The sequence below is a fragment of the Cricetulus griseus genome, chromosome 6 (genome assembly GCF_003668045.3).
Source record: "Cricetulus griseus strain 17A/GY chromosome 6, alternate assembly CriGri-PICRH-1.0, whole genome shotgun sequence".
Lineage (NCBI taxonomy): Eukaryota > Metazoa > Chordata > Mammalia > Rodentia > Cricetidae > Cricetulus > Cricetulus griseus.
The window spans coordinates 50,482,504-50,500,335 of record NC_048599.1 but is presented as its reverse complement, the minus strand read 5'-3'; the positions used below and the strand labels follow the sequence as shown (position 1 = coordinate 50,500,335).

At 42.3% G+C, this 17,832-nt stretch overlaps 1 protein-coding gene across 1 annotated transcript in view; it reads left to right on the top strand.

Moving 5' to 3' along the window:
* Window positions 1–17,832, top strand: part of Acoxl (acyl-CoA oxidase like) — a 268,047-nt gene that overhangs the window by 232,078 nt on the left and 18,137 nt on the right. Inside the window, 1 exon segment of the mRNA XM_035446222.1 lies at window positions 15,055–15,156. Coding sequence (XP_035302113.1) covers window positions 15,055–15,156 — 102 coding nt within the window.

Below are 17,832 nucleotides of genomic sequence, written 5' to 3'. Positions count from 1 at the left end.
GCAGCCTGAGGAAGAGGAAGAGGAAGAGGGGAGAAGAAAGAGGAAGAGGAGAAAGAGACACTGCTTACTGAAAGGTCCAAGGAGGAGGCAGCCTATAAAGACAGTGACTTTTACTTTGGTTCTGGGAACCAGTGCAATAAGGTAAGAAACAGAAAAATATAAACTGTATCCTTTTAGACAAGAAAGAAGAAAACAGATGTTGACTTACATGTGACATGCTTGCTTATCTGTTTAAAAAATACTAGCAGATGTGTCCAACCAGCAGTCACATACTACACATGCCTGGGACAGCCATGAGTATACCCAACACAGAACACTAAACTTACTTACAAGTTCATGTTTTTTGTTTGATTTGTTTTTTGACTTTTGGTTTTTATAAATTAATTGCACTCTTGTCAAGTATAAGCTTTGTAGATGACAGTGTTGTGTCATAATGTCAAACGGTTAGACACACCTGTAAGGTGTTTCAAAACAAGAAACAAGGCGGGGGTGGGGGGGGAGAAAGAAATTCCTGGAACTGAAAACTAAGTCCACCAACGTTACAGATACAAGGTCAACATGAAAATATTGATATTTTTGAATACTAGTAATGAGCACCTGGGCACTGAAGTTTTTAAATACATTTTAAATGTACAGTATATTAACACACACACACACACACACACACACACACACACACACACACACACACACAAACCTAGTGATAAATCTGCCAAAACATGTGTGGGGCTTGAAAGTGTGGGACTGATTTGAAATGCTGATGAATCAAGCCAGATTAGATCTATATAAATGGAGAGATTGATCAGCTAGAAGTTTCTACACAGTAAATATATAAGTTCTTTTGATATATGGGCATAGTTTCTATTAAGAACTATCTCTTATTGCAAGGGAACAAAATCATCCTGAAATTTTAAGTAATGTCAAATACCCAGAAGAGCCCAACAGATCTCGAAAAGAATATGAAGTGAGAGGCATCAGTCAAGACAGTTTCAACTATTGTTATTAGAGTAATCAAGACTACATTGTTGGGAGATGCATGGATCATGCCCGAGGAATACAGACACACGAAACACATACACGAATAGGGCCACCTGGCTTGTTGAAATGGCAACAGCAAACACAACAGAAGAAAGACAGCTTCTTCAACAAATGGTGCTGCGGTAATTGGGCACGCATAGACAAAATAAGATAAGGAGGAAGCCAAAGATGGTGAAGAATCAGGGATGGCAGTAAGTTAAATCAGGACCAGTCTGATTCTGGATTAAAACACTTCCTGGAGAAGAGCCTGACAGAGCTGAGCACTTACCCGTAAGTCTCCAGCTTCGATGTGTGCTTCTCAGCCAGTGTGAGTCAGCTTTCTGTGACTATAACAAGTACCCAACTAAGCAACTTATATAGAGAGAAGGTTAGTGGCTATAGAGGTGCAGGCCTGTCATCCTGAGAGCTGGGGATGTAGCTTAGTGGTAGGATACTTGCCTATAATGCATGAGGCCTCAACTGGGGCAGGGGTGGAGAGGCAAAATCTCTATTTTTGGCTTATGGTTCCAAAGATTTTGGTTCAGGATTGGGTGGATGCCCTGATTTGGAGTGCCCGATTTGGGAAGCTGTGTATTAGAGCAAAGTCATTCATCTGTGTGCCAAGATGCTAGGATGGACAGAAGAGCCCTGCTCCCCTGTAGCACGAATAATAAAAACTCAGAGACAGATATTGGTGTTAAACTCAGAGAAGCAAAACAGCCAGCTAGTAGCCCTTACCTCTACCTCAGACCAAAGGGGTGATGCTGTCCTCAGATGGCATCTCCAGACTCCACTGCTCCTCAGACTACCCAAGACTGCCTCAGACTGCCATGCATTCCTATCTCCTCCCCCCCCCGCCCCGCCAATCACTCCTGTCTCTGCCTTCCTAGTGTTATCAAAGGTGTGAACTCTGTTTCTCTTTTAGACTGATTCACTCTCATGTAGCCCAGGGTGGCCTTGAACTCACAGAGATCCATCTGCCCTTGTCTCCTGAGTGCTGGGATTAAAGGTCTGTGCCACTGCTGTCTGGCCTCTATGGCTAGCTAGTGTGGCTGCTGGGACTAAAGGTTTATTTTTACTCCCTAGTATACCTTCAAGGGTGCATGCCAATGATTAGAAGATGTGCCCCCATGCCCTGCCTCCTAAAGGTTTCAAGTTGGAAATGAAACCTCTAAGATGCAGGCCTTTGAGGGATATTTAAGATCCAGCCATCCTGCTACACCCTGGAGGTGTAGCCTAGCCTGCATGGCTAGCTTGCTGAACCTGCTCACTCCTGTAGAGTGTGTAAACAACTCTACAAGGCAGAGAATGGGTTTGTCAGAGTACGGCAACCCCAAGCCAGCATATGACACCAGGTTACAGGAGAACTCTTTCCCTGCCATCCATCCCTACTTGGTGCACAGACCCAGCAGGGCCCAGGTCTCCTGCTGTCCAGACCATTCAGTCCATCATAAAAACATAGTCTCTGTCTCCTCCAAAGCTTTCTCTCACCTCCCTTTGCGTTTGCTGATTTCACTTTCTGTGCTTTTGATTTTCTGTCGTCTGGAGAGCAGCATGCATCTGTGTCCAGGCAGACAGCAGAGAGCTCTGGGGCTGTCCCTGCCTTTTGTCAACTCCTGTGTTTTTGATCAACCATGACACCAGCATGTGGTTCATCCCTAGGAGAAGTCATCTCTACCTCAGAACATGGTGCTAAAGAGAGAACCATCCAAAGAGACACATGAAACTCCTTCCCCACCTTCCATTCCTAGAATAAATAGGCTTAGTTTTTTTTTTTTTTTTTAAGTAGAGACACATCTCCAGATATTTTGGAAAATAAACTTTAATTATGAGAAACTGCCTCAGATGGTCAAATAAAATGACACTAAAGTTGACACAACAGTGCCTTCCCGTTTGGGTTAAATGTGATTAAGACTGCCTGATCTGAGCTCACAGCTGGGACCAGGAGGGGACTGAATGGGAACTAGGTGGCTCAGAGGTAGGCATTGCTCCAGTCTGGTCCAATTTAAGCCACTTTCCTGTTGTAAGGAATGCTCTGAGAAATCTCAAAGCTGGTACTTTCTTGCTAATGCTGACAGAAATTCCTTAAACCAGGAGAGCGCACCATGGCCCATCAATTTTACAAGGCAGTGCCAGGGATCCCAAGCGGCTAAAGGCTGAGGCCAGAGGCAGACCACTTCATCACGGTGAGAGAATTGGGTTGCTGCTGGGGGAAGCTGTTCTACGCTCACACTGTTCTTCCTGTGTGTTAATAAGCTTTGTTCATCTTCTCTGACAACATAAGCCAACTTGGCCCATTCATTTCATCTCTCTGCTTATTATGCAGCTCAGGCTATGTATGTCGGCCACCGGCTTGTCATAAATTGCAGGCAGCCCCCCTCACCCCCCACTTTCTCTCTGTTGTGAGTCCCAGTGGGCCTAGGCTTCAGAGAAACTCCTTGGTTTCACCAATGCACATGGGACCCAGAAACTAGCTTGGGCACAGTGGGGCATTCCAAGATGCATGAGCTACACCTTTCTGATCATGTTGTAGTCAAGGAGTAAGTCACAGGACCAGATAATTACACCAGCAGGCAGATTGTGTAATGGAGGGGAAAAACACATGGTTTTGAGAACCTAAGAGGGAAGAAGACAAGGTTTGAATACAGAGACCTTCTGAGAATGTGGACATTTTAGCTTGGAGTTTACCATTTCAAAAAAGGGGGCGGGGCTTGGACATAAACTGAGATGCAGAAGCTGTGTGTGTGTGATAATCATTCACTCCACATTGTTGAGTTGTGGTCTGAGAAGTCCTCTGGACCCTGGCACACTCAGGAGATAAAGCAAATAGGAGATTCCTGCAGCTGTGGCTGGCATAAGGGTTTTGCTGTCAACCGCTTTTGCAAGAGGGAAGCCACTACACAATGATGATATATACTCTAGTCAGTGCCACACACCGCACATGTTAACTATTGCAGAGCACCAGGAAAGACATGTAAATTCATTGTTAAACTTTCCAACAGTGGGTAGCACCATAGATGCGTTCACAGTTCTGTCACTCAAACAGGTGAGTGACGCTTTGCTCTGCAGTGTCAGAATGTGGGCATCTCTGAGGGGAAGTCTCCAAATCAGTGCACTATTTTGTTTTGTTTTGAGACAAGGTCTCGAGCTATACCCAGGTTGGCTTGGAATTTGCTATACAGCTCATGTGGAACTAGAGCTAATGGCAATCCTCCTGTCTCAGCTCCCTAGCTTCCACTATAATCTTATGGGCTCATGGGTGATCTGCTGAAGACTGGAATGTCAGACTGGAGTTTTTAAAAATACATATTTTTTTAAGTTACTATGAAGTCACATGATTTTGTTCAGAAATTTATAGGAATATGAATTTTAACACACATAGATTTGTGTTAACTCTCACAACCAGGATTCAACACAATTTAACCTTTCTTAAAAATAGTCTTCTGCTATGGTTTTATCATTCTTGTTTCTAATGAGTCCTAGAAACCAATGATCTGTCACTATAGTTTTCTCTTTTTGAGACTGTGTAAATGGAACCCCACAAAACTTTTTATATTCACATCTTTCTCTCGGCATGATGACTTGGAGATTCAGTTGAGTAATAGTCTACTGTATGGATCTACCCCAATTTGTCTGCTCACCCACTGCAAGATGTTTAGTTGCTGTGAATATTCGCGTGTAGGCCGTTACGTGAACATAGGCCTTTATTTCTCTAAGACAGCATTTCCATGCTTTGGTGCATCTTTTGGATCGTAAATGTCCCACATGTGTTGAAGGTTTAATGCCCGCGTTGACAATGTAAGACAGGAGGCCGGTGGAGATGTTTTAGATTATTGTGAGCATGTTCTGGGAAGGGGAGGTGTGACCCCAGTCTCTTTTTTCTTCTCACGTCTCAGCAAATTGTACCATGTCACATACTCTCCATCAGAGGCCTAAGAGTAATATCTCTACCTTATCCTGGACTAAAAAGTTCAAAGCTGAGCCCAAATTAACTTCGTCTCCTTCTCAGTTGGTACCATTAGGTATTTGTTACAATAGCAGACAACTGTTGTGTACACATACTCAGCGCATCCAGACTCAGTATATGGGGAGGGAAAGTGTCCCTGGCCACAGCGGGATGTTTGGTGGTAGCCCCGGCTTCTGTCACTGGATGCTAATAGAATCCCTCAATTTTGATGAGCAAAACATCTACAGAAATTGCCAAGTGCAAACCCCATCCATGGCTGAGAGCCTCTCCAACTAAGCGCACTGAGGTAAACTGAGAATTAAAAGAAGAAATAAACCCTTTCATCCTCATGTTGATTTTGATCATGGTCTTTAACACAGGAACAGGAACCCTAATTAATAATGAAGGCAGCAGGGTTCCCTGCTCTTCCATTTTCTGGAAGACACTATATACACTTAGTGTTATTTATTAGATACGGTGTAATTCACCAACAAGACCATCTTGTTTCATGATTGTTTTCCAAAAACTTTTAAGTGATGGATTCAACTTCTTTTATCTTTGTAAGACTGTTCTAGCCTGATTCTTGGTAACATACAACATTCTATAAATTGCTCTATTTCTTCTAAATTGGGAGATTTGCATGAGTGATTCCCATGGTTTCCATGCTTCCTGCTACTTCATATATGATTTTATTTTTAAGCACATGACTGCACACCCCTCTTCAGGACCTGAGTGACTATAGTGTTTTATTTCTTCTTCTCTCATATATCACATCTGACCTCAATTTCCCCTCCTTCTTCCCGTCCCAGTCCCTCCCCCTTCCTCCCCACCCCCCATTCACTCCTCCTCTGTTTCTTTTCATAAAAGAGCAGAACTCCCATGGATATCAGTCAAATATGGCTTAGCGAGTTGCAGTAAGACTAGGCACCTCACCTCATATTGAGTCTGGATGAGGCAACCTATTAAGAGGAAAAGGGTCCCAGAAGTAATCAAGGAGCCAGAGTCAGCCCTTGAGCCTACTGTTAGGTGTCCCACAAGAAGACCAGAGTACACAAGGTTCCTTGATTGTCAGTTCAATCTCTGATCCCTATTAGCCCACGTTAGTTGATTCTGTAGGTTTTGTTGTGATGTTCTTGACCCCACTGGGTCCTACAATCCTTCCTCCCCCTCTTCCTCAGGATTCCCAGAGCTCTACCTAATGTTTTTCCGTGGGTCTCTGTATCTGTTTCCATAAGATGCTGGATGAAGCCTCTCTGATGACGGTTATGCTAGCCCCGTCTATGAGTATAGCATAATATCCTTAGGAATCATTTCACTGATTTTTCATTTCCCCCTTTTGTTAAGTTGGATTTTCTCTCTTAGCCTTTAGTTAGTTTGGATAAGGGTTTGTCTATCTTGTTAATTTTCTCCAAGAACCAACTCTATTTTGTTAGTTCTTTGTGTTGTTCTCTTTGTTTCTATTTTATCGATTTTGTCCCTCAGTTTGATTATTTCCTACCATCTACTACTCTTGGGTGAGTTTGCTTGTTCTAGTGCTAGAGCTTTCAGGTGTGCTGTTAACTTGCTGGAGTGGGATTTCTCTAATTTTTTTTTTGAAAGCACTTAGTGCTGTGAACTTTCCTCTTAACTCTGCTTTCATTGTGTCCCATAAATTTGGGCATTTTGTACCTTTATTTTCATTGAATTCTAGAAAGCCTTTAATTTCTTTCTTATTTCTACCTTGACACAGTGATCATTCAGTAGAGAGTTTTTCAGTTTCCATGAGTTTTTTTTTTTTTTTTTTTTTTAGTAAATCAAAATCTTTAATATTTTTCTACCATCATTACTCAACATATAAGTATCAATTTAGTTTATTTTTGGATTGTTTCATTTTAGAATACTTTATTTTTCAGAATTACTGTTTTTCAAAATTGCTGTTTGACGTGCTTATTTGAGTCAAGGCCTCACCCTCCCTGGGGAGTGGATGGGTAATGGGATTTGAGTAGGAACAGTGGGGTGCATGGGGGGAGAGGGAACTGGGATTGAGATGTAAAATAAGATTGTTTCTAATTTAAATAAAATTTATTAACTTAAAAAAAAGGTATTTTCATGAGTTTGTATGTTGTTTCTGTTGTTGAATTCCAGCTTTAATCCATGGTGGTCTGATAGGATGCAGGGAGTTATTTAAATTTTCTTGCATCTGTTGAAACTTGCTTTGTGACCAAGTATGTGGTCAATTTTGGAGAAAGTTCTATGAGGTGCTGAGAAGAAGGTATATTCTTCTGTTTGGGTGAAATGTTCTGTAGATATTTGTTATGTCCATTTGAGTCTTCATGTCTATTAGTTCCATTATTTCTGTGTTTAGTTTTTGTCTGGATGATCTGTACAGTGGTGAGAGTAGGGTGTTGAAGTCTCCCATTATTAATGTAATGTGTGGGGTTCAATGTGCGTTTTAAGTTTTAGTAATGTTTCTTTTACAAATGTGGCTGCACTTCCATTTGGGGTGTAGATGCTCAGAATTGAGATGTTGTCTTGGAGGATTTTTTTCCTTTGATGAGTATGAAGTGTCCTTCCCCATATTAAGAGAAAATAATTAATCTCTTTTAATTAATTCTCATTGGAAATCTATTTCATAGATATTAGAATGGCTACAGCAACTTGCTTCTTGGGTCCATTTGCTTGGAAAATCCTTTTCCAACCTTTTTCTTTAATGTAATGTGTATCTGGGTGTCTCCACTATGGTTTTGGCAGCCTGCCTGACCTCTGGGGTTTTGGGTGGCACTGCTATCTTTGGGGTTCTAGGAGCTGGCATGGCCTCTGGGGTTCTGGGAGCTGGTGTGATCTCTGGTAGAGCAGTGGGTTTCTGCTGGAGTTGTGGGCTGGAGTCTTCATATCAGATCTTAGTAATTCCATGTTCTTAAGCTCATTAGAATTTTGCTAATTATGTTGATCATATAAAATAACAAGTGTGGTTTTCATTTATTTATCTTGATTGCTTTTCCATTGTCATTTTTACTGTTGTTGTTTTTTATATCTTACATTTATTTTTTGTCAGTTTGCTCTGTCAGTTTAGTCTTGTTTTTTTTTTTAAGGTTCTTGAGGTGAAAGTTCACATTAGACTCTTTCTTTAAACTAAAAATTTGGTATGTATTTGCCTATATGAACTGCTTTCTCTACATCCCATAATATTTGCATGTTTTATTTTAATTTTCTTCACTTCCTTTGAGATTCATTTGCCTGTTTATGAATTATTAAGAAGGGTACAGTTTAGTCTTCAAGTGTCAAAAGACTTTCTTGTTTGCTATTATTATTGGTTAACTGGCCAGTCTTATGATAATTACAGGATATACATGTTTTAATATCAGGAAAATCAGACTTCAGAGAAAAGAAAACCTCTGGAAATAGAGGAAATTACATCACAATATGAGACTTGATGTAGCCGAGAGGTGGTGGCACACACCTTTAATCCCAGTACTGGGGAGGCAGAGGCAGGCAGAGCTCTGTGAGTTTGAGGTCAGCCTGTTCTACAGAGTGGGTTTCAGGACAGCCAGAGCTACACAGAGAAACCTTGTCTTGAAAAACAAAACAAAAGCAACAAACAAACAAACAAAACAATAAAAAGGCATGATGAAACAAAAGACATAAACTACTATTGTGAATTCACTCACAGGTATTTAAATACATGATGTGGAGGCTGGTGTAATGTCTCAGTGGATAAGAAAGCTTGCTTTGTAAACATGTGGAATTTAGTTCAAACCCCCAAAGCCCACATGAAAAGATGAGAGTGGCTATTAGTACCTGAAATCTCAGTATTGAAGGTCAGAGAGGGCCAGATCCTGAGAGCTCACTTGCTGTCCTGCCTAGAATAGCAAGCTTCTGGTTCAGTGAGACACTCTGCTCCATGACAGTAAGGTCAAGGTTGATAGAGGAAGACACCCATCATCCTCTCTGGTTTCCATACTTGTGCATGTGCATGCCTGTACACTCAGGTGCAACACACATGCACACACACACTACAACATATAGAAACAAATGTATATATTTGGGAGAGAGAAAGAGAGTACATGTGTAATACAAAGCCCAGACGGAACTAAAGAAATATGTAATATTTTCATTTTGATTGTTAGAAATGTTCTTATTATCCAGGATATGGTCTGTCTTTCTGGTTCATATACTATAGTATGAAATTACCAATACGGAGTCAGGTAGAAATATAAGGGTATTTGGAAAAGCCTTACTTACAGAGCGAACCAGCCAGCTGGTGGTAGTCTGTACAGCAAGAAGCAAAGAGAGACCGAAACCGAAAACGCAGTCCCCCTACTCACTCTGACCACGCCCTCACAAGCCCTCAGGTACTCCTGTAGCCAGCCCCTAAGAAGGCGTGGCTACAGCTTCCCCTACAATATACCCTTGAAAAACAATGTGTTATATGGTACGGTGGGGTGGAACATTATGCCAATAAGATCCAATCGGCTAATGAAAAGGATTTAGTTCTGTGGTCTTGCCGATCTGTCCATCAACAGTCTCTTGGCTGACATTCTTATCTCTAAAATTCTCATTGCTGAAAGACCAATATTGACACCTCCAGTTACACTTGTGGATCTGTCTGTATTGGCATCTAGTCTTGCCAGTGGATTTGTGTTAGTGGCCACACCCCCTTTGGGCGTGGCTTCAGGTGTGGACATGACCAGAAGGCAGAGAGCAAAGGGTGGGCTCTCTCTCTCTGTCTTGGGTCTCGGATCACTTTAAAAGGGCAGAGACTGCATCTTCTGGAGCAGGAACGCAGCAGCGGTTCTTTACTATTGTCTGTGTAAGTTGTGCCCCAATAAAACACCCATTTATCATTTATATTGGGTCTGGTGAACGCATTAATACCCTGCCTGCCTTCATCTGTCTCCTTGTCCCTTTGGTTCTGTCTGAAGAATTTGTCTTGAATGTCTGTTATTTGCATCCCTTGGGTTCAGCAGCACGTCTGTCCTCATCCTCCTTATTATGTGATTTCCTCTGCACTCTTGGATATTCTCTCTGCTCTCAAGTCTAATTTGGCTGATGCTGACAGAGCCACTGAAGGCTTCTTTGGATTTGTTTTTGCATAGGTTAACTCATTCCATCACCGTGGCTTTAGTTTACCTGTATCATATCTAAAGTGATTTGTATACAAATTAAATTCTTAATTTTGAGGGAGCTGGAGAGATGACTTGGTGTTAAGCACATAGACTTTTCTTACAGAGGACCCTAGTCCAGTTTCCAGCATCTACATCAGACAGCTCACAACCATCTGTAACTTCCGCTCCTCTGGTGGCCTCCTCAGGCACTGCACTCACGCACACACACACACACACACACACACACACACACACACACACACACTTTAATTATTTTTAAAATTTAAAAACTCATTTTGGAAACCCGTCTTGATTATTGTGTTTAGACAACTTACATTACTAATGTATATGTCCATGTTACTGTTGATGCTTATGTCCACCATTTTATTTTGTTTCTATTTATTTTATTCCTCTATTTGTTCCCTTGTTTTCCCTTATATATTATATCAATCTGTCGTGGTCATTCTATTCAGATTGTCTGCTTATCTGCCACTCACTGGCCAGTCTAGTTCTTGTGTTGATAGTCTTTTTGGTGATTAGCAATGTTGGTTCATATATGCAAACCTATGGCTGAGCTCAGAAGTTCACAAACAGTTTTGTGGGTCTATTTCCCCAAGCCCACCCTCTCTATCACCTTCTGGTTTTGTCTGGTCCCCTGGGTCTCCCCTTCCATCTAGAAAGCAGTGGCTCAGTTAGCCTGCTTCTGGGCAGCTGCCTTGACGGATGAGCAGCATGAAGACTAAAGAGGGAAAAGATTCAACTTACTGCCAACTCAGCCTTATGTGCTTTGAATGCTGGTCTCATGGTTGCCACCATTTATTTTTCAGAGTTTTCATGTAGTCTCTCCGTTCATACTTTCCAGGAAAGGAAGAAAATCACCCACTCCACTATCTTAGTTTCTACTCTGTTGCAATGACAAAACACTCTGACAAAGGTGGCTTAAGAGAGGAAGAACTTATTCTGGCTTACAACTCAACAGTACAGTCCATTCTGGCCAGGAAGTCAAGGCTGCAGGGCTTAAAGCAGCTGGTCACATTGCATCCACAATCGGGAAGCAGACACCAACCCTTGACACAATCAAGATAATCCCCATAAGCATGGCCAGAGACTTGTCTCCCAGATGATTTCTAGATTCTACAAAGTTGGCAAGTCACATTAGCCATCATGGTCATGTCACACCAAACCAGAACCCATAGGTTTTTAGAATAAAAGAATAATAGGTTTGAAGAATAAAAGTTCTATCCTATTGGTAAGCCAGACTTTACAAACTTGTATGTCATATGGTATCAGGTGATTGAAACAAAATGCACAGTGATTTTGAAGGGTTTGAGGTAGGGCACACTATGGAGATGACTTTAATGGAACAAACTTATAAGCATCCCCTTAGGGACATAGATACATCTTCATGGGTTTGTTTCAAGCTGTTCATAATAGGGTGTACGTGCAAGTGTTGAATGATCAAATATTTTTCATAAACCAAATGCAGATGATACTTTCCCCACTCATTCATTTAAAAATAAGGGCTGTGTGAGAGTACATTGTATCTTACTTTGCATATAAAAGCGCAGATTCCAAACTCAAGGCAGCAATGAAGCTCCACAGACCACACAGATGAAACAGCATCTGGAAACATTTCCTTCTTTCTGGCGTCTTAAGAAGAGAATGAAATATTCAGGAACCATTGGGTTCAAGACAGCATAAAGACTAAAGGCTGAAGAGATGGCTCACCAGTTAAGAGCACTTACTGTTCTTCCAGGAGCCTGAGTTAGGTTTCCAGTATCCATATCAGAAGATTTACAACCTCCTGTAATCCAGTTCTAAGGGATTCCACACCCTCTTCTGGTCTCTATGAGTACCATCACCAATGTGGCACGTACGTGCACACACACACACACACACACACACACACACACACACACACACACACAATTAAAAAAAACAAAAAACTAAGTTTGTGTAATAAGAGGAAATAACAGTTAAGGCTGATTATACTACAAACAAAAAGGCCAGGGTGGTGCACTTGGGAGGCAGAAGCATGTGGATTTATAGGAATTTGAGGCCAGCCCGATCTATGTAGCAAGTTCCACGCCAGCAAGGGCTACATAATGAAACTCTGTTTCAAACAGAATAATAAATAAACAAAAGACAAAAAGGAGGGGCTAGAGAAAGGACTCAGTGCTTAAGAGTGCTTACAGTGCATGCATGAGGGTCTGAGGTTAAGTCCCCAGGATAAGCCACTAGAGGATGGACAGGCGGATCACTGGGGACTGCTGGCCACCAGCCTCACTCCTGGTTCAGTGAGAAACTCTGTCAAGAGAATAAAATGGAGAGTGATAGAGCAGGATACCCCTCAGTCTCTGTATGCACATGCATGGGTATTTACACCAAACCCACACATACACACACACACTTACACACACACACACACACACACACACACACACACGCACACACACACACAGAGACACACAGGTTCACAGGCACATACGCATGCACATACAAACACATGTACCACCGGGGGAAAAGAATGAAGAGAAATATGATAGTATGGTATTGAGCAGTTGTCACAGGCAGCAGAAGTTACAAGGTCAATAGAAAAACAATATGAATCACTGAGACTGAGTCCCTTTATTGGACCCTAGACAGAACCAAGCAGGAAGTCTCCATACCTCTTGGAGCTCATCCAAGCTCATTCATAGCCTCACACCCAGAATAAAGAAAAACTTAATATAAATGATTCTTCCAGCACCAAGAGTCCCTGAAGAGCTGGACACAAAAGGGACTGAGGCTGAGCCTTTGGTACCTCTCTACCTAGATGTGCTTCTTCTGGTAACCACAGAGGACAAGCATCACTCCTGTTTAACAGGGCAAGCAGGGAGGGCAGCATCTTCAGAGTCTAAACTATATTCATAACACAAGGCAAAACTTGAAAGCCAGCTCCCAGAGTGTCAGCAGGAAGGCAACTCAAGAGCTTAAAGAAGGAAAGAGCAGACACAGTAAACTCTGTGTTGAGTCTGGTATAGCTGGCAATGTGGAACTAAGCCTGTGTGGACAGATGCGGGCTTGCTAGGAGCTTTCTGCGATTCAATGAACTTTGACTTGAATTGGTAGGACTGGACAAGAAGCTGACAATCAAAGTTAAATCTGGGATGTGGGATGAATATCTTGTCTTCTCTCCAGTTCTCTTCCCTTCTTCATCCTGTTATATCCCTGGGAAAGTTGACCTACTTGGTTTGCATGGATACAATGTATCTTAGTTTCTCTCCTATTGCTGTAACAAAAACATCTCAAATGGATACTTTATAAAGACTAGCAATTTATTTGGCTCACAGCTGTGCTGGAGGCTGGAAAGTCCAAGAGCATGATGCAGCCATCTGCTCAGCATTGGTGAGGGCTTCCTTGCTGCACCCTAATATGGCCAAGACCATCACAGGACAAAGGTTCTAGCTAGCTCCCTTCTCTCTTCCTAAAAAAGCTGTCAAGATGCTCTCATCCTCAAGACCTCATGTCATCCCCATTTCCTTTCCAAGGTTCCACCTCTAAGTACCATTTACATATGAACTTCAGGATTATGTCTCCAACAGGGGGACTTTCCGGGAAACATGTTCAAATCATGGTAGAAGCCTTGCCCTCTCAACTCTGTTGAGTTCAGGTAACAGCTGGAGAATCGAGAGGAATAGTGCACTGTTAGAATTTCCCGGTGTCCTTCTTACCTCCTCGGGGGGAGTCATCTCTGCTGAGGTCCAGGACTCTTCTTACAGTAGCCCTGTTCACAGAGTTCTTTCAGACTCTAGTAGCTTCCCTCTGCATTCATCTTCCCACCTGACTTTTCTAAGCAGAGTTGCCAGCTGTAAGGAGCCCACTGTCCCTTGTGCTTTTACTACATCTTGCTCACACATATCTTGTATGTGTGCACACGAATATGCACATGTGTGTGCATCCCTATATGAAGATACACTCACCCATTCATGTGTATACATGGGGGGCAGAGGTCAACAGTGGGCACTGAACCTGGAACTTATTGGTTGGCTAGACTGGCTGGCCAGTGGGAACTGTCCACCCCCTGGCCTCTGCTTCCCAGCTCTGAGATTACAGGCATTCTCCACCAAACTCAGCTTTATTTTTTTTTAAGTGGGTGGTGGGGATCCAAAATGAGCTCCTTCACATGCAAGGCAAGCACCATGTCACTGAGTTGTGATGGCAACCTAAGACCATCTTGGAAAAAGTCATTATCTTTTAGAGATACGAAGGTGAGGCATGTTTGTGGATGAAGTGGCAGGGCTGGGCTTTGTGCCACAATACCACAGCAAGGACTTGAGTGGGAGCTGAGATGAAGCGAAAAGGCCAGAGCTGGGGCTGGAGACTTGGAGGCCCTTGCACAGCCCTCCCCCACTTTCTGTGTGATTGAAGATTATGAAACTTTAAATGATGAATGGATGAATGGTTAGATGAAAAGTCACTCTGCCGCTGGAAAACTGGTTTATTTTTGCTCAGTGGCTGCCTGTGATGTCATTCAGGGTGCTCAGTTTCAGAAATGTAACAGAAAAAACATACTGAGGCAAGATGTAAATGAGGAATGCTATTTTTGTGAAAGTTAATCAAATGCTGCTCAGTGGAAAATATCAAGATGACATTGCTGAGTATTTTTCATGAATGAGAAGGAAAGCAAACAGAACTATGTATGTATTTCAAAATCTACTCTGGGTGGCTTCTAAGTCACCTGAGCAGAGAGGATACAAAAAAATTACTTGTGAACCAAGGTTGACTGTGTGTTAGTATTTCTTTAATGGGATTGATATGGGTGACCTCATCAAACTGTCTTTTAGAATTGCTTTCAAGGTTTATTGGGAAGTTAAAAAAAAATAAAACGTATAACTTTGTATCCAAAACGTGGCCATTTTAATTAAAGACTTTCTGGCTTTAGAAAATGTGATGTGATGTTACCTCTGACTCCTTTCAGCCCCTGTTTTTCTAACATTTGCTTCCTTCCTGTCTCTCACTCTTCAGTTTTGTCTGTTGTATGGCACAAAGCTGGTGTTCCAGGAGCGGGGCTGGTACTTAGAACATAACTACCTGACTCCCACGGCCAGCATGCGGATCAGGGCTCAGGTAAGAGTCTCCAGCGCAGAGGAAGTACTTAGTGAACCAGCCTTTGGTTCTTTGCTTTCTTAGAAAACAGTCCTAAAGTTTCTGAGCACTGACTTTTGGTCTCTAGGACTTTGTGTTTCATAGTCTCTTATGATTTTATTAAGTGACCAGGATAGACTCTCTGTCTGTCCATGGACTTCCTGACATTGAATGCAGGGATGGGAATGTATGTTTTCCTTGTTGTGTGTGTATGGGGGAGGAAGCTTATGGGAGTATTAATACTTCTTCTACTCTTTCCAAAGTATATTGACTCATTCTTTATAATCAGAATATCCTGTGGTATTTTTATGTTAGTAGCAACAATGGAAGTGAAGAGCTATTGGGGGGGAGCATAAATCCATCCCAAAATGATACTCTAAGGATAGAGAACACAGACAGCAGCAGCGTAAGTGAAGCTTGTTCCTAGCACATCTCCTCTGAGAAGCACAAAGAGGTAGAAGACTCATTCTGAGCAGTGTTCAAAGGGGCTTGTTACAGTGAGAGTCCCAGTGCAGACTTTTAAAAACACAAATAGTGTGGTTAGTACGCTCAGTGATACTCAACTAGAGAGAACTGATTTTCCCTTTGCCAGCAGTTATCAACTGTAAATAGCTTCTTGGTTAGGGGTGAGACTTCTCCCTCTCAGTGCTGGGACCCCATCTGGCTTGAACCCATATGGGTCTTGTACATGAGACCACTGTAGGCAGAGTTTTTCTATCCCCGAAGCCGCTTCCAAATAACCACTCTGAGACTTATATTAATTGTAAATGCTCAGCTAATAGCTCAGGCTTATTACTAAATAGCTCTCACATTTTAAATTAACCCATATTCCTTATTTATACTCTGCCACGTTCCGGTACCTTTATTAACATGGCACATTCATCTCCTGCTCCCTCTTCATCTCTGGCAACCCTCTCACTCCCCACTCCTTCTTCCCATAATTCTCAGTTTGGCTTTCCCATCTAACTTCCTGCCTGGCTACCAGCCTTTCAGCTTTTCATTAACTGATGGGAGTAATGCATATTCACAGTGTGCAGAAGGGTCATTCCACAGCAGATCGCAGTCTCTGGGAGTTGATATGTGCGTCAATTCTGCTGTGTCAGGAGGATGGTGTTCCTTAGACTTATCCATCACCTCTGAACCTCACCACCTTTCCACACAGATCCCTGGGCCTCAAGGGGAGTTGTTTGATAAAAGCATCCCACACTAGACTGTTTCAAGACTCTCATTCGCTATATATTGTCATGTTGTGGGCCTCTGTTAAGTCCCATCTACTGCAAGAAGATGTGTCTCCTAAGGAAAGGGAAATGCTATGGGAACCCAGAAGAGGGGGATGAAACAGGGAGGGAGATTGGAGAGCATGGTAAATCTGGAGAATTTGAAGAGGGACAGCTAACACTGAAGGCCATTTGAAAATGATATGGAAACCTGCTGCCATAGAGGCTTCCTAACATATATACACATAGGAAAGGAATCTAAATAGAATCACCATATATGGGGAGGACTGCGTCCCAACTAGACTTCTTATGCCACCAAGGAAAACCTTGTGCCAGAAAAGGGTTACATCTTGTTGATTTGTTGGCCAAATGGGTACCATGGAATCCCCAAACAATTCAGACTGTTGCCAAAGCTATAGATTGTGCTTCACAATCTGATGGTAGAACCCTATTGCTAAAGAGAACATGTATGTCATTCATTTTTATCTTATATGTATGAATGTTTGATGATTAATGTGTCTGTGTACCATGCGGTACAATGCCCTCAGTGGTCATAAAATGGTATTGAATCCCTTAGGACTGGGTGTCAGACAGTTATGAACAACCATGTGGGTGCTGAGAATTGAACACATGTCCTCTAGAAGAGAAGCCAATGCCTTAGCAGTTGAGCCATCTCTCCTGTGCTCTGATACAGAAACTCTGAGGGCATGCTTGAATATAAGAGAAGCAATGAATAGCTGGCAACTGTCTTTGGTGGGGACATTTCATAAGGACAGTGCTCACTTTGGGGATAAGCAAGGAAACCACATATTTTGTTCTTGTTTCTTGTTTTTGTTTGTTTGTTTGTTTGTTTGTTTTGTTTTATTTTTCCGAGGCAGGGATTCTCTGTGTAGACCTGGCTGTCCCGGAATATGCTCTGTAGACCAGGCTGGCCTCAAACTCAGAGATCACCTGCCTCTGCCTCCCAAGTGCTGGGTGTACACCACCACTGCCTGGCTAAGGAAACCACTTTTTAATTTAAAAAAAATACACACAGAAGAGAGGCTAGAAATATGTAAGATCCAGAGAACCAGAATACTACTTAATAGTGCCTTCTAGACAGGACAGGAAAGCTGCACCCATGAAATCCCAGCAGTGTGGTCACCTGAAAAAGACCTGTACAATGACAGCAGTTGGCATGCCAATAGGGATGGGAATCTCACCAGCCCCCACCTCTAGGGGAAGAGGTATAGGCAGTCAATGGCTGCTATAATGAGGGGAATCAGTTTTCTCCAGGGACAAGCTCATGATTGCTTATCTAATCCCGAGCAATCACCCCTAAACACGTGTAAATAGAAGAAACACTGAATTGACTCAGATTTTTACATATATGTGAGTGTGTGTGTGTGTGTGTGTGTTTATATATGTATGTAAGTAACAATAATAATTAAGGAAGAGGTCA